The 23,642-nt window shown below is 44.8% G+C and overlaps 3 protein-coding genes and 1 long non-coding RNA gene across 4 annotated transcripts in view; all 4 read right to left on the bottom strand.

Annotated features, from left to right (window-relative positions):
- Window positions 1-441, bottom strand: part of LOC132462373 (C-C chemokine receptor type 3-like) — a 51,305-nt gene extending 50,864 nt beyond the window's left edge. The window contains exon 1 of the mRNA XM_060057878.1: window positions 427-441. The gene's annotated coding sequence lies outside the window, so the exon portion shown is untranslated. The remainder of the gene's footprint in view (window positions 1-426) is intronic.
- A 10,064-nt stretch (window positions 442-10,505) lies between these two features.
- On the bottom strand, window positions 10,506-13,081 carry LOC132462377 (C-C chemokine receptor type 3-like). Its single transcript, XM_060057882.1, has 2 exons — window positions 12,922-13,081; window positions 10,506-12,341 (listed from the first exon to the last, which is right to left on the bottom strand). The coding sequence occupies exon 2, from the start codon at window positions 12,324-12,326 to the stop codon at window positions 11,229-11,231; it is 1,098 nt and encodes a 365-aa protein (XP_059913865.1). The 5' UTR covers window positions 12,327-12,341; window positions 12,922-13,081; the 3' UTR covers window positions 10,506-11,228.
- Window positions 13,082-18,916: 5,835 nt separating this feature from the next.
- On the bottom strand, window positions 18,917-19,880 carry LOC132462380 (uncharacterized). The gene is made up of 2 exons (XR_009526826.1): window positions 19,613-19,880; window positions 18,917-19,434 (listed from the first exon to the last, which is right to left on the bottom strand). It is a non-coding gene; the product is annotated as an uncharacterized LOC132462380 (long non-coding RNA).
- Window positions 19,881-19,916: 36 nt separating this feature from the next.
- Window positions 19,917-23,642, bottom strand: part of si:ch211-106n13.3 (vWFA and Collagen domain-containing protein) — a 40,202-nt gene continuing 36,476 nt past the window's right edge. The window contains exons 29-31 of the mRNA XM_060057884.1: window positions 22,318-22,509; window positions 21,657-21,734; window positions 19,917-21,068 (exon numbers count right to left, since the gene is read on the bottom strand). Of these exons, the coding sequence (XP_059913867.1) occupies window positions 20,875-21,068; window positions 21,657-21,734; window positions 22,318-22,509 (464 nt within the window). The 3' untranslated portion in view covers window positions 19,917-20,874. The remainder of the gene's footprint in view (window positions 21,069-21,656; window positions 21,735-22,317; window positions 22,510-23,642) is intronic.

Consider the following 23,642-nt stretch of genomic DNA (forward strand, 5'->3'; position numbering starts at 1 on the left):
ATTATAATAATATCATAGTGCTAATTTAATATGAGAAATATTTAATACATTATTAATATAATAAGCAAGACAATAGCTGAGAGCGCTACAGTGACAGCTTTGAGGTATCGACCATAGTGTTTCTGTGACTGCAGGAATATAGTTATAACACACACTGTGCATACATACCTCACATATAACACTGTACAAATAAAAGTAGGATCTTTTCTATGCCCAAATCATCTTTCTTACTCATTATTTTACTGGTTGTAATTGCAGCTTGAGTTTGTCTTCTCCATTCTTTAACATAAATACAAATGCTTATAATTGATTGATGACAATAATGACCTAATTCTGGAGGTGGACGGGCCAACGTCTAGTCATTTTAGTGTAAAGGGAGAACTTAATTTGGCTTTGAAAAGATTCTTCTTAAACAAAATAACTCACCAATGTTGATTTCCGTATGTGGAGGAGTGGATGAGTGAAGAGCTGTGGGTGTTTAGCATAGATATGAGGGTTGAGCGGAAGGCCTTAAGAGGAACTGAGATATCCTCCCCATTTACATTACGCAGCTATAAATGGACAACTCTCACACATACGATGATTCTGGCACCGATACTGAACAGAAGCTCAAATATTGATGATGACGTAATATACAGGATCGTTTGTTTAGCACTTCACATACAGATACTACAGTTTACTGGTACATGCTGACCCCAACGTGGTAAACATAACAAAACTGTTTGGCATTACAATACATTATTATTATTATCATAATTAATAATCATAACATGGCTTGCATGGCCTCTCCTGGAACCGTCACCTTATCGTGGTGGAGAGGTTTGCGTGTCCCTGTGAACCTGAGAGCTGTGTTGTCTGGAGCCTTGTGCTCCTGGTAGGGTCTCTCATGGCAGAGTGGTCTCAGGTGAGGGGCCAGACTAAGAATGGTTCATAAAACTCCAATGAATAACGAAAAAAGAGGAGATGTGACCCGGCCCGGAGGAAGCCCGGGGCCCCCATCTGGAGCTAGGCCCAGACGGAGGGCTCGATGGCGAGCGCCTGGTGGCCGGGTTTGCCACGGAGCCCGGTCGGGCATAGCCCGAACAAACTACGTGGCACCCCCCCTCTCTTCATCCCATGGGCCCACCACCTGTGGGAAGACCCGTTGGGGTCGGGTGCGCAGCCACATGGGTGGCAGCGAAGGTCAGGGGTCTCGACGGACCAGACCCGGGCGGCAGAAGCTGGCTCTGGGGACGTGGAACGTCACCTCGCTGTGGGGAAAGGAACCGGAGCTTGTGAGGGAGGTGGAGCGCTATCAGTTAGATCTGGTGGGGCTTACCTCCACGCACAGTCTCAGCTCTGGTACCGTACTCCTGGATAAGGGTTGGACTCTATTCTTCTCCGGAGTTGCCAAGGGCGTGAGGCGCCGGGCGGGTGTGGGGATACTCATAAATCCCCGGCTGAGCGCCGCGGTGTTGGAGTTTACCCCGGTAGACGAGAGGGTCGCCTCCCTGCACCTAAGGGTTGTAGGGGGGAAAACTCTGACTGTTGTTTGTGCGTATGCACCAAACAGCAGCTCAGAGTACTCGGCCTTCTTGGAGACCCTGAATGGAGTCCTGTATGGGGCTCCAGTAGGGGACTCCGTAGTTCTGCTGGAAGACTTCAACGCCCACGTGGGCAACGATGGAGACACCTGGAGAGGCGTGGTGGGGAGGAACGGCCTCCCTGATCTAAACCCGAGCGGTCGTTTGTTATTGGACTTCTGTGCTAGTCATGGATTATCCATAACAAACACCATGTTCGAACATAAGGGTGCTCATAAGTGTACCTTGTACCAGAGTACCCTAGGCCGAAGATCGATGATCGATTTCGTGATCGTGTCATCTGATCTGAGGCCGCATGTTTTGGACACTCGGGTAAAGAGAGGGGCGGAACTGTCAACCGACCACCATCTGGTTGTGAGTTGGATCAGGGAATGGGGTAAATTTCCGGATAGACCTGGTAAGCCCAAACGAGTAGTGCGGGTGAACTGGGAACGTCTGGAGGAGGCCCCCGTCCTAGGTATCTTCAACTCACACCTCCGGCGGAGCTTTTCTGGCATTCCTGTGGAGGTTGGGGGCATTGAGCCGGAGTGGGCGGTGTTCAAAGCCTCCATTGCTGAAGCTGCGGTGGCTAGCTGTGGCCTCAGGGTCTTAGGCTCCTCAAGGGGCGGTAACCCTCGGACACCGTGGTGGACTACGGTGGTCAGGGAAGCCGTCCGACTGAAGAAGGAGGCCTTCCGGGATATGATATCCTGGAGGACTCCTGACTCGGTTGCAGGGTACCGACAGGCTCGAAGGGCTGCAGCGGCTGCCGTGTCGGAGGCTAAGCAGCGGGTGTGGGAGAAGTTCGGAGAGGCCATGGAGAAGGACTTTCGGTCGGCACCAAAGTGTTTCTGGAAGACTATCCGGCACCTCAGGAAGGGGAAACGGGGAACCATCCAAGCTGTGTACAGTAAGGATGGGACTCTGTTGACCTCAACTGAGGAGGTCGTCGGACGTTGGAAGGAACACTTTGAGGAACTCCTGAATCCGAATAACACGCCCTCTATGTTGGAGGCAGAGCTCGAGGTTGATGGTGTTTCGTCGTCAATTTCCCTGGTGGAGGTCACTGAGGTAGTCAAACATCTCCGCAGTGGCAAAGCCCCAGGGATTGATGAGATCCAGCCAGAAATGCTAAAGGCTCTGGGTGTTGAGGGGCTGTCATGGTTGACACGCCTATTCAACATCGCGTGGGAGTCGGGTACAGTGCCAAAGGAGTGGCAAACCGGGGTGGTGGTTCCCCTGTTCAAAAACGGGGACCAGAGAGTGTGTGCCAATTACCGGGGTATCACACTTCTCAGCCTCCCTGGTAAAGTCTACTCCAAGGTGCTGGAAAGGAGGGTTCGGCCGATCGTCGAACCTCAGATTGAAGAGGAACAATGCGGTTTTCGCCCCGGACGTGGAACTACGGACCAGCTCTTCACTCTCGCAAGGATCCTGGAGGGGGCCTGGGAGTATGCCCATCCGGTCTACATGTGTTTTGTGGATCTGGAGAAGGCGTATGACCGGGTCCCCCGGGAGAAACTGTGGGAGGTGCTGCGGGAGTATGGGGTAAGGGGGTCTATCCTCAGGGCCATCCAATCTTTGTACTCCCAAAGCGAGAGCTGTGTTCGCGTCCTCGGCAGCCAGTCAGTTTCGTTCTCAGTGGGTGCTGGTCTCCGCCAGGGCTGCGCCTTGTCACCAATCCTGTTTGTGATATACATGGACAGGATGTCGAGGTGTAGTCGTGGTGGGGAGGGGTTGCAGTTCGGTGGTCTGAGGATCTCGTCACTGCTTTTTGCAGATGATGTGGTCCTCATGGGATCATCGGCCTGTGACCTTCAGCACTCACTGGCTCGGCTGGCGGCCGAGTGTGAATCGGCTGGGATGAGGATCAGCACCGCTAAATCTGAGGCCATGACTCTTAGCAGGAAACCGGTGGATTGCTTACTCCGGGTAGGAAATGAGTCCTTAGCCCAAGTGAAGGAGTTCAAGTACCTCGGGGTCTTGTTCGCGAGTGAGGGTACTATGGAGCGTGAGATTGGCCGGAGAATCGGAGCAGCGGGGGCGGTATTGCGTTCGCTTTACCGCACCGTTGTAACGAAAAGAGAGCTGAGCCGCAAGGCAAAGCTCTCGATCTACCGGTCGAACTTCGTTCCTATCCTCACCTATGGTCATGAGGGCTGGGTGATGACCGAAAGGACGAGATCGCGGGTACAAGCGGCCGAGATGAGTTTTCTCAGAAGGGTGGCTGGCGTCTCCCTTAGGGATAGGGTGAGAAGCTCAGCCATCCGTGAGGAACTCGGATTAGAGCCGCTGCTCCTTTACTTAGAAAGGAGTCAGCTGAGGTGGTTCGGGCATCTGGTAAGGATGCCCACTGGGCGCCTTCCTTGGGAGGTGTTTCAGGCACGTCCAGTGGGGAGGAGACCTCGTGGAAGACCCAGGACTAGGTGGAGAGATTATATCTCAACACTGGCCTGGGAACGCCTCGGGATCCCCCCGTCAGAGCTGGTCAATGTGGCCCGGGAAACGGGAAGTCTGGGGCCCCCTGCTTGAGCTGCTCCCCCCGCGACCCGACCCCGGATAAGCGGATGACGATGAGGATGAGGGCTTGCTGGATTTAGTTTAAGATGTATATCAAAATGAGTGGTAATTTTAACTAGAGGAATACCCACATCCACAGTGGAAAATGGAACAATCTTTATAGTAGGCTATACAGCAACTCAAATATGTGACACAGCTTTATGTGCTATCCCTACACAGTTTAATACTGACCTTGTTTGCCTAGTTTTCTTTTTTTGAGGTAATCCAATATAATCCAATGGTTTGAATCTATAAAACAATATTATCAGTAAGTCATGCAATTCTAATGATTGAAACCATGGTAAAACCATAATAAAGTAAGCTCATGCATTTCAGAATATGGTCACATTTTTATTGTGTGAAGAATACACATTGATCATGCATCAGTGGTACTTTGTTCAGCCAAACTGCAATACTAGCTGCAATACTAGCATAAAAAATATAACAAATTGACCAAAACATGTAGACAAATACTTCAGGGGTAAATTACAAGATTCAAAATCTACATCAGTGTACATTACAAGAATCCAAATCTAAACAAACGAGAGGTTAATAAATATAATACTTAAAAGAAAAAGCCAAATGATATCTTATCACGCAATCACAAAACCAATTTAATTACGTTCATTACATTAAGTAAAGTTTTTGAAATGTCTGAAAACATTTCTTCATGGGAAAAACAGCCAACAGAGGAACAATCAGTTGTTAAATCGACTGTAAGCAAAGCAAAAAACTCAAAACAAAAGCATGATAATATAATGCCTTTGATCTCATGGAGAGGGGATGTCCACACCGTGACACCTCTGGAACGGGTAAAAGATTAAAGTAATGTTGGATGTCACACACTGACAGGTGTCTGGGTTTGTCTTTACCAGGTTCACCCTCGAGTTGGGTCACTCTTCTCCAGTGTAAGAGTTCCAGAGAATGTTATCATCGTCACACATGATGAAAGAGCAATGTTGGTAATAACGACACAGCGGTACGGGAAATGAGTGCATCTTAGGGTTCCTTTACCCTGGAAATGATGGGATGGAGTGGGGATCTGCAGGGAGAGGGGGCCACTGGATGAATTCAAACATGCAGGTTGCTGATGTCTTGGGGGTGGCTGAGGTAAACGGTGCCCTGGATTGGGCATGTTGCCCTCTGCGTGATCACGGGGTATTGCCAGGGAAGAGGAATATCTGATTCTGACTTAACAGATATGTGGTAATCACATCCCAGTAGCATTGGATTTGCAAGCACAAAAGAGATTCAAACGAGCTGAACATTGGGTTTAAAAAGAGAGAGGTGGTTTAAAATACCCCGGAGGGTTACGCAATAGCAGAGCAGGGGGGTGTTTCAACACTAATGAACAACGGTTACTGAGTGTGCACTTCTCTAATCTGCTCGGATGGATGTGCACACACACACACACACACACACACACACACACTCACACACACACACACACAGACACACGCACGTGCACACACACACACACACACACACACACACACACACACACACACACACACACACACACACACACACATTCAGACACACACACACACACACACACACACATTCAGACGCACACACACACAGTCACACACACGCATATGTATTATATGATATAGATATCTCTGTATAATATGATGTTATTTAGATATAGAGCTCCAGGACTCTGCTTTACCAAGATGCGTCTGATAGTGGAAATACTTACTATCTCTATGCTATTGAATACTTCTCTATCTGCAAGTATTTGTTGCTGTAGCTCGTTGAGACGGATTGCATTGTTTGCTCGAACCAGGTCCACAATGGAAAGTTCCTGCTGTTGGGTGAACCGGCGTTGGCGTACGCCCCCAGAAGGTCTTCTAGTCATTCTATAGAAAAAAGCTAACCACAAAATGGTACTGCGTTGGTTTGCTTATTTTTTACAGTACTGTATATACTGTACTTTACTGTATATACCATAGAAAGTACTGAAACATCTCAATGTAGGTAATCACAGTGTCACAAAACTACCACTTTTGTTCAAAAAGGAGCATTAGCCACCCTGTAATACAGTACATGTGATATGGTACAGTACTGTAAAAAATACTCTAGATACAGTCTAAGTAGAGTAGAAAGTAGAGAGTTGAAGACATACCTGTTTTCCAGTCGGAATGTCCTTATTATGGATGAAACTGAGAAACGGCTTAGATTAGGGTGGACTCTCTGCCCAGCTTCCCTCATAGTCAGACCATGGTTTATGACATGGTTCAACAAAATGCCCTTATGTCATCGGAAATAATGTTGGGGGCCTGAGGCCTTTTTGTAGCTGGCTGATTGGTGTTCAGTTTTGGAAGAAAATGTTTTCAGGTGTGTATGTAAGTATTTTCAATTAACCAATGTGTTTAGGATTTTGAATAGATGTGTTTTCCTAATGGTTCAATGAGATGTCATTTTGAATTAAGTGTCTTATGTATGAAATAGTGTGTAGTGTGTAGGAGCAAGTGGGTTGCAGAAAGGAGCAAGTGTGTTGCACAATTGCAACTAAAGTGCAAAGCAGAGCTTTTGTTTAAAGAATGGTTACATGTGTTTAAAGGGACACTATGTAATATTTTGAGTAATTTATTACCTCAAATCAACATATTCATTCATAAATAAGTCCTCATTGGTGTAAAATGATCTCTGCCAAAAATCTCACTTATCCTCCTGAGCGAAGAATAATTAATATTAATATCAATATGGTTACATAGGACGGGTAAGCTTCATGGAGGCTTCCATTTTCTTCCGGTCTATGAGCTGCCGAGAGGGTCAAAAAGCACTACGTCGTACAGGAATTGCAAACGCGTTTTCACTCTGAGCCAGCGTAACGGTGGAACAGAGCTTAGTATAGCGAGACGAGATTTACCGGCAAATTTGAACATGCACCGCATTTGTTTGAAAGACCATAGTTATGCCACGCCACAGGAGAAGGAATCATCGACGCCAAAAAAAAACGACGATGTGTAAGCATGTATTAGGTGACCTTGGGTGTCTTGAAAGGCGCCTCTAAATGAAATGTATTATTATTATTATTATTATTATGTATAACATGGTTTTCCATGGCAACGAGATGGGCGCTCCTATGTTTGAGCGACTCGTCATTGAAAGGCTACTTTCCTCCTCATCGTCATCCGCTTATCCGGGGTCGGGTCGCGGGGGGAGCAGCTCAAGCAGGGGGCCCCAGACTTCCCTTTCCCGGGCCACATTGACCAGCTCTGACGGGGGGATCCCGAGGCGTTCCCAGGCCAGTGTTGAGATATAATCTCTCCACCTAGTCCTGGGTCTTCCCCGAGGTCTCCTCCCCACTGGACGTGCCTGAAACACCTCCCAAGGAAGGCGCCCAGTGGGCATCCTTACCAGATGCCCGAACCACCTCAGCTGACTCCTTTCTAAGTAAAGGAGCAGCGGCTCTAATCCGAGTTCCTCACGGATGGCTGAGCTTCTCACCCTATCCCTAAGGGAGACGCCAGCCACCCTTCTGAGAAAACTCATCTCGGCCGCTTGTACCCGCGATCTCGTCCTTTCGGTCATCACCCAGCCCTCATGACCATAGGTGAGGATAGGAACGAAGATCGACCGGTAGATCGAGAGCTTTGCCTTGCGGCTCAGCTCTCTTTTCGTTACAACGGTGCGGTAAAGCGAACGCAATACCGCAGGCTACATACAGCAGGCTACTTTATTACATATTTAATTTACTTTTTCATATTTTTGTCGAGTTTAAATCATGACAATATTCTTATGACTTATGGATACTGTCAAATGCGTTGGAGGAATTCAAAAGCCATTCTTCATCAAGTTATGGAGGTTTATTCTCTGCTGGGGTCACACGTATCCAAATCCACCAAGACGCACTTACGCTAGAGCGGACCTTCTGGAGCTTCAACTCGCTTGCCAGACAGTTGATTTATCACCCGAACAACTGGATTTCATACCAACAACTCTGATAAAGAAGACAATACGGAGGAAAAGAAGATCGAGAGGAGGAATTAGGAACAGGATAGGAGACGAGGAAGTAAACTCTTTGCCAGGGCGACTAACTGGCGGCGCGTACAGTCGCAGCGGCCCCTCTTGAGATCTGTGAGATTGAGATTGAATGTTTGAGTGTGAGACTTCCTACGAACGTAGTTTATGACAGGGAAACAATATTAAACATTAGGACATTGAGAGCGAGTAACATCACTGGCATTCGCTGGCATCTGGACATACTACGCAAACACAGGATACTAACGGACACTGTGACACCGTGCCCGGAACTGCCCGGAGGAGGAAGCAGCAGAGACGGGGTGGACGTAAACAAACTGAACAGCTTCTTTCAGCTCCTACCCTCCAAGAAACGCTATCGCAGCTTAAGATGCTCCACCACCAGGCTGCGGAACAGCTTCCTACCTCAAGCTGTCAGGATGCTCAATGCACCAGCGTCCCAGATCTTCTCACTGGACTTTATTTATTATTTATTTATTATTTATTTATTTATTCATCATTGGGACGTTTGTTTGTTTGTTTGTTTGTTTGAAATGTATGTTGATCTTGATCCGTGAGAAACGCCTTCTCGTTTTGTTGTTCAATCAACAAAATGACAATACATTTGATTTGATTTGATTTTGATTTGATTCCGTACGTTACAATGTAAATTGTTGGTATTTAGAATACTGTTACATTGTTGAAATCAACGGATTACAATGCGTTGATTAGGATACGAACCTCATCATCACTCGAATGACTCGATGAGGTAGCCTAGTAGGTGTCATGTCACAGCTTCTTGGCACATACTGCCCACCGTAGTTTTTGGACAAGCGAGCACTATTAGTTTGAATGCAATATACAATTGTACCACTAGATGGGAGTAATTTTTACACAGTGTCCCTTTAAGGTATAGAAACAAAAACTTCAAGTTGTGTTACTTTTGTCTAAGCATGTGTCTATAGCGTTCAAGCAAATTGAAAAAAACTGTAGTGAAACAAATGTTGTTTCGGCCCGGCATCCGAGAGGGCTCAGTGCCCTCTCGTGTCCGAGGGTTTTTCAGTTTTAGTCGTTTTAGTTTCAAACCGTCATATTCTACAGTTGGTCCCATTGAAGCCGCCTGCCCATTCTGACACTTAAATTACTGAAGACATCGTAACTCGGTCAAACTTCAACCGTTTACCTTCGTTCAAACCATTTAACAAATCTTCACACTTGGATGTTCAATAATATCCCAACGGAATTTCGATATCATTTAAAATGTATTCAGAATAGGGCTGGGCGATATGGGCCAAAATGAATATCTCGATATTCTTTTACTATATCTCGATACACAATATATATCTCTATATATTTTGAATCTCCTCTAGAGCACATCATAAATGCTCGATTCAACCATGTCTGGCATAATGTTACGTCAGTAATAATTCTAGTATTACTGAAACATAAGTCTGCATGTAGATTACATGAAACAACATATTGTTTAAACTCATCAGTGCTTTCTATTGGAACAATTTAGAACTTGCACATAAGAAAAGGAAAATCACAGCAAGTTAGATTTACCAACACAGCATTTATTCAAACCGTTAATTATTTATTAACAGTTTGAATAATAATTATTATATATACACTGCCAGACGAAGGATCCAGTGCTATTCTTTTTCGAAACCAAATCCTCAGTTTCCATCCTTTTTTCTCTTTCGGGCTGTTCTCACTCACCGGTCGGAGGTACACACACCTACAGCAGCGCGCCTTCCAGACTACGTCACACACGCGCGTCCATGAGAATCTCGTGGACTCGCAATGGGCGGGGGGAGTGAGTTTAGAGAGCCACCGGAAATAGCGAGAGAAGGGAACGCTGTGCGTGTGCGTTAAACAAACCCCGAGAAGCCCAATCCCTATGAGAGCTCCCCACGCTACGGCCATCAGGAGGCGCACAGAGCTTTTATCCGTGATATTATATAACCAATTATATTATATTATATTATATATTATTATATATAGAGCTCCGGGAGTCGCAAACGGCAACAATCACTTTCTCCTCCGTGCTGCAGTTCACCCCGGACTGCACTGCACCGAGTTTGACGGTTGAACGCTGGTTGGCTGTTACGTTACACATGTCACTCAGTGGCCACGCTGTTGAACGCTGATTGGCAGATACGCGTCTCTACGTTCACTTTGTATGAGATCTTGTCGCCCCGTCGCGTGAAAGCACAACGAGTATGCCGGCGGCGGCAAAAAGAAACATTGCGTCCCAATTTATATTCGATGTTCGCGATATGGGCATTTTATACATCCCCTGGAGAACATCTCGCGATACATCGCATATATTCTATATATCGCCCAGCCCTAATTCAGAATCACAGTTTTAGTTTCATTCTGGCTTCATTTGAGGTTTCAGATACAGCTGCATGCTTTGCGCTTTTCATTCAGTTGTCACTTTATTTGTTTCCAACCATTTACTTTTTCTTAAACGATGTGCATGTTTACAAAGTTACAAAGTTTAGTTTACTCCATTTAGACTTTTGAACTTTTGTTCAAGTCCCTTTAACGTTTCTTTATGTCTTAATCTTTGTGGCATTATTAAAAAATATTTTCAACCTCATTTTGTACTACAGCACTCACCGCATTTTCTGCAGGAAATGCATTTTCTAGTTATATTATATTCTCTCTTAATAATTATATTTCACGCAAAACTGGTTAAAATTGGCAATGTTGTCATGACAAAGCTAGTTCACAAATAACTCTGTTATTTAACACTTCCTCCTGCGATTTTTCATCCTTCGAGAACCTAAATGTTGCTACTCTAAATTCTATACAAACTTTGATTGTTCTCAGCCTCATTATTATGAGGTGTGATTCTCAACCACACACTCACTATTTGAGAAATGACGCAAGGAAACTGAAAAAGTATTTCCCTAAGGGGAATAAACTAACTAACTGTTTAAAGCACTTTGAGTGCCTTAATAAAGAGGGCTACAGAATTGCAATTAATTATTAGGTATTCATTTACAAGGTATATGCTAAATGACTACATTTAAATGCTAAAACTGACAAAATAATAAAAATCATCAAATCAAATTTCCTGTTTTCCCATCCAATTATCCAACTCAAAAAAGGTAAATTGTCTCCCGCAGGTTAAAAGTCGTTTGTGTGGGATGTCCTTCCTGAGGTGGACTTGCTGCTCAGACTAGCGGGTCTGAAGTGACGTGCCAGACAAGGCATGTTCTTCAACAACAGCTTCCTGAAGTGATTCTGAAACCGCTTACCCACAAAGGAGTAGAACATGGGGCTGATGCAACAATACAAGAACGCTATGTTTCTGGTCACGTACACCGCATAGTTCAGAGCTTCGACCTGAACGCACATCGGGTTTGCTTCGTCGGCTGTGGAGATCTGAATGGCCTTCAGCAGGATCATGATGTTATAGGGAGTCCAGCAAACGAAGAAGGTGAACATGATGATGAATATCAGCTTCACCGAGCGCCATTTCTCCCTCATGCGAGTGGACATGATCCGCACGGTGATGCAGGTGTAGCAGTACATCACCATGGAGAGGGGCAGCAGGAAGAAGAGGAGGAACCGCATGTAGTAGCTGACCAGATTCCACTGTTTGACGACGTCAAGATCATATCCTGTCTCCTCACACATCAGGCCGTGCTCGCTGTCCTCCCACACGCCTTTGAACACCAGCTCATTGAGACTGGCCAGCACACTGATGAACCAAACGATCAACGACGCCCCGATGGCGTACGCCCTCTTCCTGCTCTTGGCAGCGGACACCGCGTGCACCACGGCCAGGTAGCGGTCAAAGGTCATCAGGGTGAGGAAGAGGATGGAACTGTAGAAACCAATCAGATGGGCACTGCTGACCAACTTGCAAAGCACCGTGCCGAAGATCCACTCTGAGGAATGGTATTTGGCCAGGAAGGGGAAGCTGGATGCAAACAGGATGTTGGAGGTGACCAGATTGATGAGGAAGATGTTGGTGACGCTGTTGACCTTCTCAAGCTTGACGATGATGAACAAAACAAGCCAGTTGCCTAAGTAACTCAGGAGGAAGTTGATGTAGTAGAAATAAGGAATGATGGCCGAGCCAAATTGGTTGACGTTAGATGTAGAGCAGTGTTGGACGAGCTCGTCCTCCACGTAAGATGCATAGCTTGTGTTTTCGCTATTGTTAAACATTTCCAAGTATTTTTCATCGTCATATTCATAATTCTGCTCATCCTCCATGGTTATTGCTTAAACCTGTGGTAAATAGAAAAACACATTAATAAGTCTCATATGATTGAATGCTATGATAATCGATATGCATTTGAGACGGAAGGCTGTGCCAATCAAGCATAAGCTGCTCTGAAGTGGAGCTTCAAATGACAACACAATTAAAACACTTTTATACTTAAAAGAACTGGATCAAATATTGTTGAAAGTTGAAGGAACAAAAGGGATAAAAACACTTGACAAGCAATCAATATGTCATAATATATTATAATAATAATAATAGTATAATATTTCTAATATAATATGAGAAATATTTAATATATTATTATATAATAAGCAAGACAATAGCTGAGAGCTGAGAGATAACACTGTACAAATTAATGTAGGATATTTTCTATGCCCAAATCATGTTTCTTACTCATTATTTTACTGATTGTGATTGCAGCTTGAATTTGTCTTCTCCATTCTTTAACATAAATACAAATGATAATAATCAATTGATAATAATAATGACCTATTGCTGGAGGTGGACGGGCCTCCAGCTTATTTTAGCGTAAAGGGAGAACTTAATTTGGCTTTTAAAAGATTCTTCTGAAACAAAACTCACCAATGTTGATTTCTGTGTGTGGAGGAGTAGATGAGTGTAGAGCTGACTAATGTCTGAGCCTGTCCTTCAGTTTCAGGTCTCTATTAAGCATAGACATGAGGGTTAAGGGGAAGGCCTTAAGAGGAACCGAGATATCCTCCCCGTTTACATCACGCAGCTAAGAATGACACCTCTCGCCCATACGATGATTCTGCCACCAATACTGAACAGAAGCTTGGCCTGGACTCAATGTGTTTTATACTCATACTTTACAAAGTCAAATATTAATAATGATGTAAATGGGGAGGATTTATTATTGTCACCGCAGAGAGTAACAACATCACCTGAGTTTATTTGAAAAGAACTGAGCTCTCCGGCGCGGGATCTCAGAGGTAACTAAAGCTGTGATTTTCTGGACCAATCAGAGCTTCTAATCTATTGGTCCTACCCCACACACAAGAAGTAGGACCCTACCCCCCCCCCCCCCCCCCTCATTACCATTTGACTTTACTTCTCACATGGATACATACATTCATACATTCAAGCATTAGACACAAAGTTACATATTAAACATTAGTTATATGAGGTTTACACCTTATGCATGACAGTTATATGAAGTGAGGTCTTTGATTAAAATCCATTCATCGCCTTGTTTATTAACCTGTTCTTAAATCACCATGACTTACACAAGGGGTTAAGAGATGAGCCCTGTGAAAGCAATGTTCATTTAAACAGTAAAATATGTATTTGTAATAGTTAATGCCACTTTATTTGTCTGTGGCATATACAGTCATATCCTAAAGCTGGTAGTGTCTGATTTTAACCGGGGTATGGATCAGTTACCTTAATTCTTTAGTATTTAAGTCGACAGAATACACATTCTGAGAGCGCAGACGAGGAACCATGGGAGGGTGTTCCCTCTCACGGTGACGGGGGCCAGCCGTCTTTGAGGGGCCACTTCTACCTAAATGAGGAACACGTGGAGATGTCCTCAGAATGCAAGGACTTGTTGACCATGGAACAAAAGCTAACATCAAGTGTTTAACATTTGGCTCCATTGTAAATATATTTACCTTATATTCTTGTATAATTCATACGTGAAGTCAACCTTACTTATACTTATTTTCTAAGTGAACTGAGAAATGGACTGATCATTGACTACAGAGGGATGTCTTATCTGAGTCGTATCTGTTTGCCGGTCCACTCCGGACCCCCGGAGGTGGTGAATAGCAGTAGAACAGGGTCTAGAGCCCCCCCCTCTTCCCCCTGCTGGCACATTCCTCTCCACAATTTTTTCTTACATTTGGCAAATATCCTTTTTAAAGGGACACTATGTAATATTTTGAGTAATTTATTACCTCAAATCAACATATTCATTCATAAATAAGTCCTCATTGGTGTAAAATTATCTCTGCCAAAAATCTCACTTATCCTCCTGAGCGAAGAATAATTAATATTAATATCAATATGGTTACATAGGACGGGTAAGCTTCATGGAGGCTTCCATTTTCTTCCGGTCTATGAGCTGCCGAGAGGGTCAAAAAGCACTACGTCGTACAGGAATTGCAAACGCGTTTTCACTCTGAGCCAGCGTGACGGTGGAACAGAGCTTAGTTTAGCGAGACGAGTTTTACCGGCAAATTTGAACATGCACCGCATTTTTTTGAAAGACCATAGTTATGCCACGCCACAGGAGAAGGAATCATCGTCGCCAAAAAAACGACGATGTGTAAGCAAAGCATGTATAACATGGTTTTCCATGGCAACGAGATGCGGGGCGCTCCTATGTTTGAGCGACTCGTCATTGAAAGGCTACTTTATTACATATTTAATTTATTTTTTCACATTTTTGTCGAGTTTAAATCGTGACAATATTCTTATGACTTATGGATACTGTCAAATGCGTTGGAGGAATTCAAAAGCCATTCTTCATCAAGTTATGGAGGTTTATTCTCTGCTGGGGTCACCACGTATCCAAATCCACCGAGACGCACTTACGCTAGAGCGGACCTTCTGGAGCTTCAACTCGCTTGCGACACAGTTGATTTATCACCCGAACAACTGGATTTCATACCAACAACTCTGATAAAGAAGACAATACGGAGGAAAAGAAGATCGAGAGGAGGAATTAGGAACAGGATAGGAGACGAGGAAGTAAACTCGTTGCCAGGGCGACTAACTGGCGGCGCGCACAGTCGCAGCGGCCCCTCTTGAGATCTGTGAGATTGAGATTGAATGTTTGAGTGTGAGACGTCCTACGAACGTAGTTTATGACAGGGAAACAATATTAAACATTAGGACATTGAGAGCGAGTAACATCACTGGCATTCGCTGGCATCTGGACATACTACGCAAACACAGGATACTAACGGACACTGTGACACCGTGCCCGCAACTGCCCGGAGGAGGAAGCAGCAGAGACGGGGTGGACGTAAACAAACTGAACAGCTTCTTTCAGCTCCTACCCTCCAAGAAACGCTATCGCAGCTTAAGATGCTCCACCACCAGGCTGCGGAACAGCTTCCTACCTCAAGCTGTCAGGATGCTCAATGCACCAGCGTCCCAGATCTTCTCACCGGACTTTATTTATTATTTATTTATTATTTATTTATTTATTCATCATTGGGACGTTTGTTTGTTTGTTTGAAATGTATGTTGATCTTGATCCGTGAGAAACGCCTTCTCGTTTTGTTGTTCAATCAACAAAATGACAATAAATTTGATTTGATTTGATTTGATTTTGATTTGATTCCGTTAGTTACAATGTAAATTGTTGGTATTTAGAATACTGTTACATTGTTGAAATCAACGGATTACAATGCGTTGATTAGGATGCGTGCTCAGCCGCACGCATTATGGGAATTATTGTTTTGATTATCGGTAACTCCAAGACTACCAAAGGCTATGTCAACTTTTATGTTATCTGACATTTTATGTAATCTGACATTAAATGACCTACTGTTATTTATCATCTGTATAGTTATTTGTCATGTTGGAAAGTCCACAACTGCTGGAGTCAAGTTCCTTGTCTGTAAGAATGCTTGGTCAATAAACCCAGTGCCGCCGCTCCCATAACGCGCACTACGCGCTGCGCGTAGGGCCTCAAGTCCTGAGGGGGCCCCGACAAAAAAAAAAAAAAAAAAAAAAATTCTTACTTGTATACTTCTGGTTTTAAGTTTGTATTTATGGATAACTATTTAATTTAAAAGATTTTGGACATTCCAATACTTGTGTGTACTGTATGTATGTTTAGGCTGTTCTGTGAACTGTGTTTACAGAGTAGATTGAACTTTTGCGTTTTAATAAAATGTTAAACTGGCTCCCATAAAGGAGTTATGCTTAGGGCCCCAAAATAGCTACGACCAATAAAAAACATCAGTGTTACCCCTTATGTTTTTTTTCATGACGACCAAAGTAAAACAACAGTGTTACTCCTTATGTTTTATTTGACAAAGACAACAGTGTTACCCCTTGTGGTTTTTTTCATGACGACCAATAAAAAACAACAGTGTTACCCCTTATGGATTTTTTCATGACGACCAATAAAAAACAACAGTGTTACCCCTTATGTTTTTTTTCATGACGACCAAAAAAAACAACAGTGTTACCCCCTATGTTTTATTTGATAAATATAGACCCTTATGTTTATTTCATGACAGCCGATAAAAAACGACAGTTACCCCTCATGTTTTTTCCATGTTGACCAAAAAAAAACGACAGTGCCACCCCTGTCTACGTTTTTGCGGGGATCCAAAAATGAGCTGTTTAAAGTGTTAACCTCCGACCTTAACAATGCACCAACAAGACACCGGACATAGGCATCACAAAGGTTATACTTGACTTTATAATTCACATGAAATAGATATAAGAGTCTTCCAACAGAAGACATCAATCGGACTTGAATCCCGGTCTCCAGGGGGTTAGGCAGAGTGCACTCCACTGCACCACTGAGGAGAAGACATTACACAATAATCAATCATCAATAAAGTGGATATACATGACATTAAAATGTATGTGTGTTACCCCTTATGTTTCATTTGACAAAGACAACAGTGTTACCCCTTATGTTTTTTTCATGACGACCAATAAAAAACAACAGTGTTACCCCTTATGGTTTTTTTCATGACGACCAATAAAAAACAATAGTGTTACCCCTTATGTTTTTTTTCATGACGACCAATAAAAAACGACAGTGTTACCCCTTATGTTTTTTTCCATGAAGACCAATAAAAACATCAGTGTTACCCCTTATGTTTTTTTTCATGTCGACCAATAAAAAACCACAGTGTTACCCCTTATGTTTTTTTTCATGACGACCAATAAAAAACGACAGTGTTACCCCTTATGTTTTTTTTCATGTCGACCAATAAAAAACCACAGTGTTACCCCTTATGTTTTTTTTTCATGACGACCAATAAAAAACGACAGTGTTACCCCTTATGTTTTTTTTCATGACGACCAATAAAAAACAACAGTGTTACCCCTTATGTTTTTTTTCATGACGACCAATAAAAAACCACAGTGTTACGCCTTATGTTTTTTTTCATGAAGACCAATAAAAACATCAGTGTTACCCCTTAGGTTTTTTTTCATGACGACCAATAAAAAAACACAGTGTTACCCCTTATGTTTTTTTTTCATGACGACCAATAAAAAACCACAGTGTTACCCCTTATGTTTTTTTTCATGACGACCAATAAAAAACATCAGTGTTACCCCTTATGTTTTTTTTCATGACGACCAAAGTAAAACAACAGTGTTACCCCTTATGTTTTTTTTCATGACGACCAATAAAAAACAACAGTGTTACCGCTTATGTTTTTTTTCATGACGACCAATAAAAAACAACAGTGTTACTTATGTCCTTATGTTTTTTTTCATGACGACCAATAAAAATAACAGTGTTACTCCTTATGTTTTATTTGACAAAGACAACAGTGTTACCCCTTATGTTTTTTTTCATGACGACCAATAAAAAACAACAGTGTTACCCCTTATGTTTTTTTTCATGACGACCAATAAAAAAACACAGTGTTACCCCTTATGTTTTTTTTCATGACGACCAATAAAAAACGACAGTGTTACCCCTTATGTTTTTTTTCATGACGACCAATAAAAAAACACAGTGTTACCCCTTATGTTTTTTTTCATGACGACCAATAAAAAACCACAGTGTTACCCCTTATTTTTTTTTCATGACGACCAGTGCCGCCGGTCCCATAACGCGCACTATGCGCTGCGCGTAGGGCCTCAAGTCCTGAGTGGCCCCCCAAAAAAATAAAAAAATAAATAAAAATTCTTGTTTGTATACTTCTGGTTTTAAGTTTGTATTTATGGATAACTATTTCATTTAAAAGATTTTGGACATTCCAATACTTGTGTGTACTGTATGTATGTTTTGGCTGTTCTGTGAACTGTGTTTACAAAGTAGATTTAACTTTTGCGTTTTAATAAAATGTTAAACTGGCAGAAACCAATTCTTTTTTTCGGGGGGGGGGGCCTATAAAGGAGTTATGCTTAGGGCCCCAAAATAGCTAGCAGCGGCACTGAATAAACCTGATCTGATTTGTCCATCTAATTTGTCCAGTTGTCCACGAACCTCATCATCACTCGAATGACTCGATGAGGTAGCCTAGTAGGTGTCATGTCACAGCTTCTTGGCACATACTGCACACCGTAGTTTTTGGACAAGCGAGCACTATTAGTTTGAATACAATATACAATTGTACCATTAGATGGGAGTCATTTTTACACAGTGTCCCTTTAAACCTTCATTATTTTCTATCACAATCCCAACATCCACAGTGGAAAATGGCACAATCTTTATAGTAGGATATACAGCAACTCAAATATGTGACACAGCTATATATGCTATCCCTAGACAGTTTAATACTGACCTAGTTTTCCTAGTCCAATATAATACAATGGTTTGAATCTATAAAACAATATTATCAGTCATTCTTGCAATTCTAATGATTGAAACCGTAGTAAAACCAAAATAAAGTAAGCTCATGCATTTCAGAATATGAACAGATTTTTATTGTTTGAAGAAGACACATTGATCATGCATCAGTGGCACTTTGTTCAGCCAAACTGCAATACTTCACTGTTCATGGGAAAAGAGTATAAAAAATATAACAAATTGACCAAAACATGTACACAAATACTTTGTACATACAAATAAGTGTACATTACAAGATTCAATCTACATTAGTGTACATTACAAGATTCAAAATCTAAACATGGGTTGGAAATAAATAAGTATAATACTTAAAAGAAAAAGCCAAATGATATCTTGGAGGTACATTATATCACTCAATCCCCAAAACGATTTAATTACGTTCATTACGTTAAATAAAGTTTTTGAAATTTCCTAAAACATTTCTTCATGGGAAAAACAGCCAACAGAGGAACAATCAGTTGTTAAACCAACTGTAAGCAAAGCCAAAAACTAAAAACAAAAGCAGCTCCAGACGATTCATGATAATATAATCGCTTTGAGCTCATGGAGAGGGGATGTCCACACCGTGACACCTGTGGAACGGGTAAAGGATTAAAGTAATGTTGGATGTCACACACCCTAGAGTTGGGTCGCTCTTCTCCAGTGTAAGAGTTCCAGAGAATGTTATCATCGTCACACATGATGAAAGAGCAATGTTGGCAATAACGACACAGCGGTACGGGAAATGAGTGCATCTTAGGGTTCCTTTACCCTGGAAATGATGGGATGGAGTGGGGATCTGCAGGGAGAGGGGGCCACTGGATGAATTCAAACATGCAGGTTGCTGATGTCTTGGGGGTGGCTGAGGTAAACGGTGCCCTGGATTGGGCATGTTGCCCTCTGCGTGATCACGGGGTATTGCCAGGGAAGAGGAATATCTGATTCTGACTGAACAGATATGTGGTAATTACATCCCAATAGCATTGGATTTGCAAGCACAAAAGAGATTCCAACAAGCTGAACATTGGGTTTAAAAAGGGAGAGGTGGTTTAAATAGGGCAAAATGTCAAGGACATGCACCCTTGATCTTTGAATTCAAATATAATTTGTGTCCCAATAATAAATGGCAGTGGCATTGGCTTGAACACGGCTTGTGACGACCAACCCCGGAAAGTTACGCAATAGCAGAGCAGGGGGGTGATTCAACACTAATGGGGAGAGGCTGAAGAGTGGGCACTTCTCTGATCTGCTCTGATGCATGTACACACACACACACACACACACACGCACACGCACACACACACACACCAGATTTGTAACCTCGTTAACAGTTATATGCTAATCATAGATTCATGCCCAAAAAAAGGACAAAAAAGCAGAAGAAAACAATGAGGTATCAAGAATTTTAGCACCAACATGCACGACACAAAGAGTTTAAAGGTTCAAGAAATGAGCCCTTCTAACAGGAATGTCTCCGTCCCTCCCTATTGCGTCTCTCTCTGCATCATCAGAGTCAAGAACAACGAGCGCTGGCTTGTGCTCGGTGTTAAAAACAGGGACCATCAAAAAGACACAATGAGACACAATAATGTGTGCGTGTGAACGTCCTTGAGTGTAGGTCGGTTGAGACAAGTTTTTTTTTGGCCCTAAATCATTTCAGGGGTGAATGGTTTGGGAACCACCGACCTTGAGGACGGACTGCTGCTGAACCAGCTAAAGCCCTGGCCTGGTGCGCTTCTCTCCACACACACAGCTCATCTGTTCTTCCCCGGGGTCATGGGGAGCTCTCCCCTTGCCCTGCAGATGGTTGTAGCGATGGGCACTGTCATAAGATGTGGGGCCCTTTGAAGCCCACCCAGGTGGGCTTCAAAGGGCCCCACATTTTATGACACAGCGCGATGCAATTAAGAGTGACTTGATTGACTTGAGCAGCGTGTCTCATAAGGATCTGGTAACCCCCTCTTAGGGCAAAGGCTTTGCGGAGATGTTAATTGTTAGAGGGGGGGGGGGGGGGTGGGGGTGGGGGGACCACGCTAGTGGTACGGCCCCTTGCCGTAGTGCTCCTGCCGCAGCTGGCTGTAGGCCTGGTAGCAGGAGGCCATGTCGCAGCCCCCCTGGGCCCCCGGCGGGCCCCTCTTCCCGGGGACGCCGTGGCCTCCAGGCTTCCCGGGCTCCCCTGGTGGCCCCCGGGACCCCACGCCGTCCTGGCCCCGCGGCCCCTGGACACCTGGGAGGACAGAGAGCGGTCAGACCACGTCAACGTTAACCACGAGGTTGGGTATACTGGTTGTACTGGTGTTGGTAGGGCGCCGTGAGGGCAGGCTCCCAGCTCAACCGCTGTCACGGGGGTCCGGCCGTAGGATCAGATAGCGGGGGGCCAGAGCATGGAGGGACTTGTATGTGAGGAGTAGAATTTTGAATTGAATGAAGTTGACTGGTAACCAGTGGAGCTGCATGAGGGCGGGTGCTGCCAGGGCTTAACGCCAGCTGAGCCCTGGCAGCAGAGTCTGCTCATACTGCAGTCCGTCCGGGGCCGTAGAGGGGAGACCGCCGAGTGTGGCGGGTCGAGGTGAAGCAGTGGATCAGGGCTTCAGGGACTGAGTCTGAGGGTGAGGGTCGGAGTCGGGCGATGTTCTCCAGGTGGCAGAATGCAGATCTAGTGACGTTCTTAATGTGGGACTGGGATGATAGGGTGGGGTCCAGGATGACACCCGGGGTGCGGACTACGGGTGACGGGGTGATGGAGCAGCCGACCGTGACCTAACGAGCAGAACAGTGACTTGGTAGCCGTCGCTGCCAAAGGGGGCGTGTTTACCTGCAGGTCCCATCTCCCCCGGAGGGCCGACACTCCCCTCTCCTCTGGCGCCCTTCATCCCGATTGGTCCAGCGCCGCCTGTGTGTGGGAGAACGACACGGAGGACTCATCACCACGGACTCATACTGTCAGGGGCCCCCACGCCACCCTGTGGGGGAACCCAGGAGCTAGGGCCCCCACGCCACCCTGTGGGGGAACCCAGGAGCTAGGGCCCCCACGCCACCCTGTGGGGGAACCCAGGAGCTAGGGCCCCCACGCCACCCTGTGGGGGAACCCAGGAGCTAGGGCCCCCACGCCACCCTGTGGGGGAACCCAGGAGCTAGGGCCCCCACGCCACCCTGTGGGGGAACCCTAGCATGGCTATTGCCAGACCAAGCTCAATCGTAGATGGGGAAGCTGCTGGAAGCAACGGGCCAGTTCAAATGACTCTACGCAATTGGCTGCTTGCCGTCGCTTCCCTGTCGGCATTGTGTTAAATCAGCCAATAGCGCTCCAAGGGGAAAAGCTAGCTTGGTGATTGGCTCCCGCAAAAACATATCGGAGGCAGAAAGAAATGTGTTGCCCTTCTTCAGACCCTTCTGCAGGGCAGAACGGGCTGGGGGTACCCAGTCTAGGGGAACCCAGTAGGTAGACGCTAGTCACCTCTCGTCTGAGAACCCACCTTTAGATCCTCGGGGGCCCTGATGCCCTGGCATCCCCGGGTGGCCCCGGGGCCCGTCCTGGCCCGGGTGCCCTTGGGGTCCGCGCCCCCCCTCCAGGCCTGGGGCCCCTGGCGTTCCCGGGGGTCCGGCAGAACCTTCACACTGACAACCTCCGGACGGAGTGACCAGCTGGAGGAGCTGAGAGAACTGAGCTGTGTGGGTGAGTGAGTGAGTGAGTGAGTGAGTGAGTGAGTGAGTGAGTGAGTGAGTGAGTGAGTGAGGGAGGGAGTGAGTGAGTGAGTGAGTGAGTGAGTGAGTGAGTGAGTGAGTGAGTGAGTGAGTGAGTGAGTGAGTGAGTGAGTGAGGTAGTGAGTGAGTGAGTGAGTGAGTGAGTGAGTGAGTGAGCGAGCGAGTGAGTGAGTGAGTGAGTGAGTGAGTGAGTGAGTGAGCGAGTGAGTGAGTGAGTGAGCGAGTGAGTGAGTGAGTGAGTGAGTGTGTGAGTGAGTGAGTGAGTGAGTGAGTGAGGTAGTGAGTGAGTGAGTGATTGAGGTTGTGAGTGAGTGTGTGAGTGAGGTAGTGTTTTTGTGTTAGTGTGTGTGTGTGTGTGTGTGTGTGTGTGTAGGGGGGAGGTAGACAGAATGAAACAGTTTAGATTACAACAGAAGCTAACATAAGATACATAGGTATTAATTAAATGGACCACAGCTATGTTATTATATTCCAACCACCGTGAACCCTATTTAGGGTCATTACCTACCTGCACCCACATTTTGTAAAGTTGGATCAAGCTATTTCTCCCTGCCTGTCTTGACTTGAACTTGTGCGAAGCTTGTGGTTAATGCAATGGTGCCGGTAATAGATGAGTTAACACGTCCAAGCTGCTCACATGCTTCCTGATGTTGCACAATAGACTGTGTCATTATGCAAGTGGCTCACAAAACACACATCCCCCAGCCTGTGACTGCTGCTGGATTGATCATCCCTATATCGTCCCTTGATCGTCCCGTGATGATCGTCCCGTGTTAATCGTCTGTGTGTCCTAGGACACCAACTACATAAATGATTTGATGATGTTTTCTCATTGAAAATTAAACAAAATTCATGTCCGTTTATTGAGACAAGACGAGTGTTATGTGAGTTGTCTGATCTTACTCAGATCACCAAATCGAATCGAGCGTTCTTCCTCAACTTCTGTAAGGTTTCAAAGAAAGACAGACATCCTTCCTAAGAAGTGCCCATGCTGCTTAACATCATTGATGTTGTACTTACATTTAAACTACCTTCTCATGAGTGCACGTTTTGCAGTTTCGCCTTATCCGAGAATGGCAAACTCATTCCGAGAATG

This window comes from Gadus macrocephalus, chromosome 8, assembly GCF_031168955.1.
Source record: "Gadus macrocephalus chromosome 8, ASM3116895v1".
In the NCBI taxonomy this organism is placed as follows: domain Eukaryota; kingdom Metazoa; phylum Chordata; class Actinopteri; order Gadiformes; family Gadidae; genus Gadus; species Gadus macrocephalus.

Excerpts from the sequence above, each read along its gene's own strand:
- LOC132462377 (XM_060057882.1), bottom strand. The coding sequence starts at position 12,326 with ATGGAGGATGAGCAGAATTATGAATATGACGATGAAAAATACTTGGAA.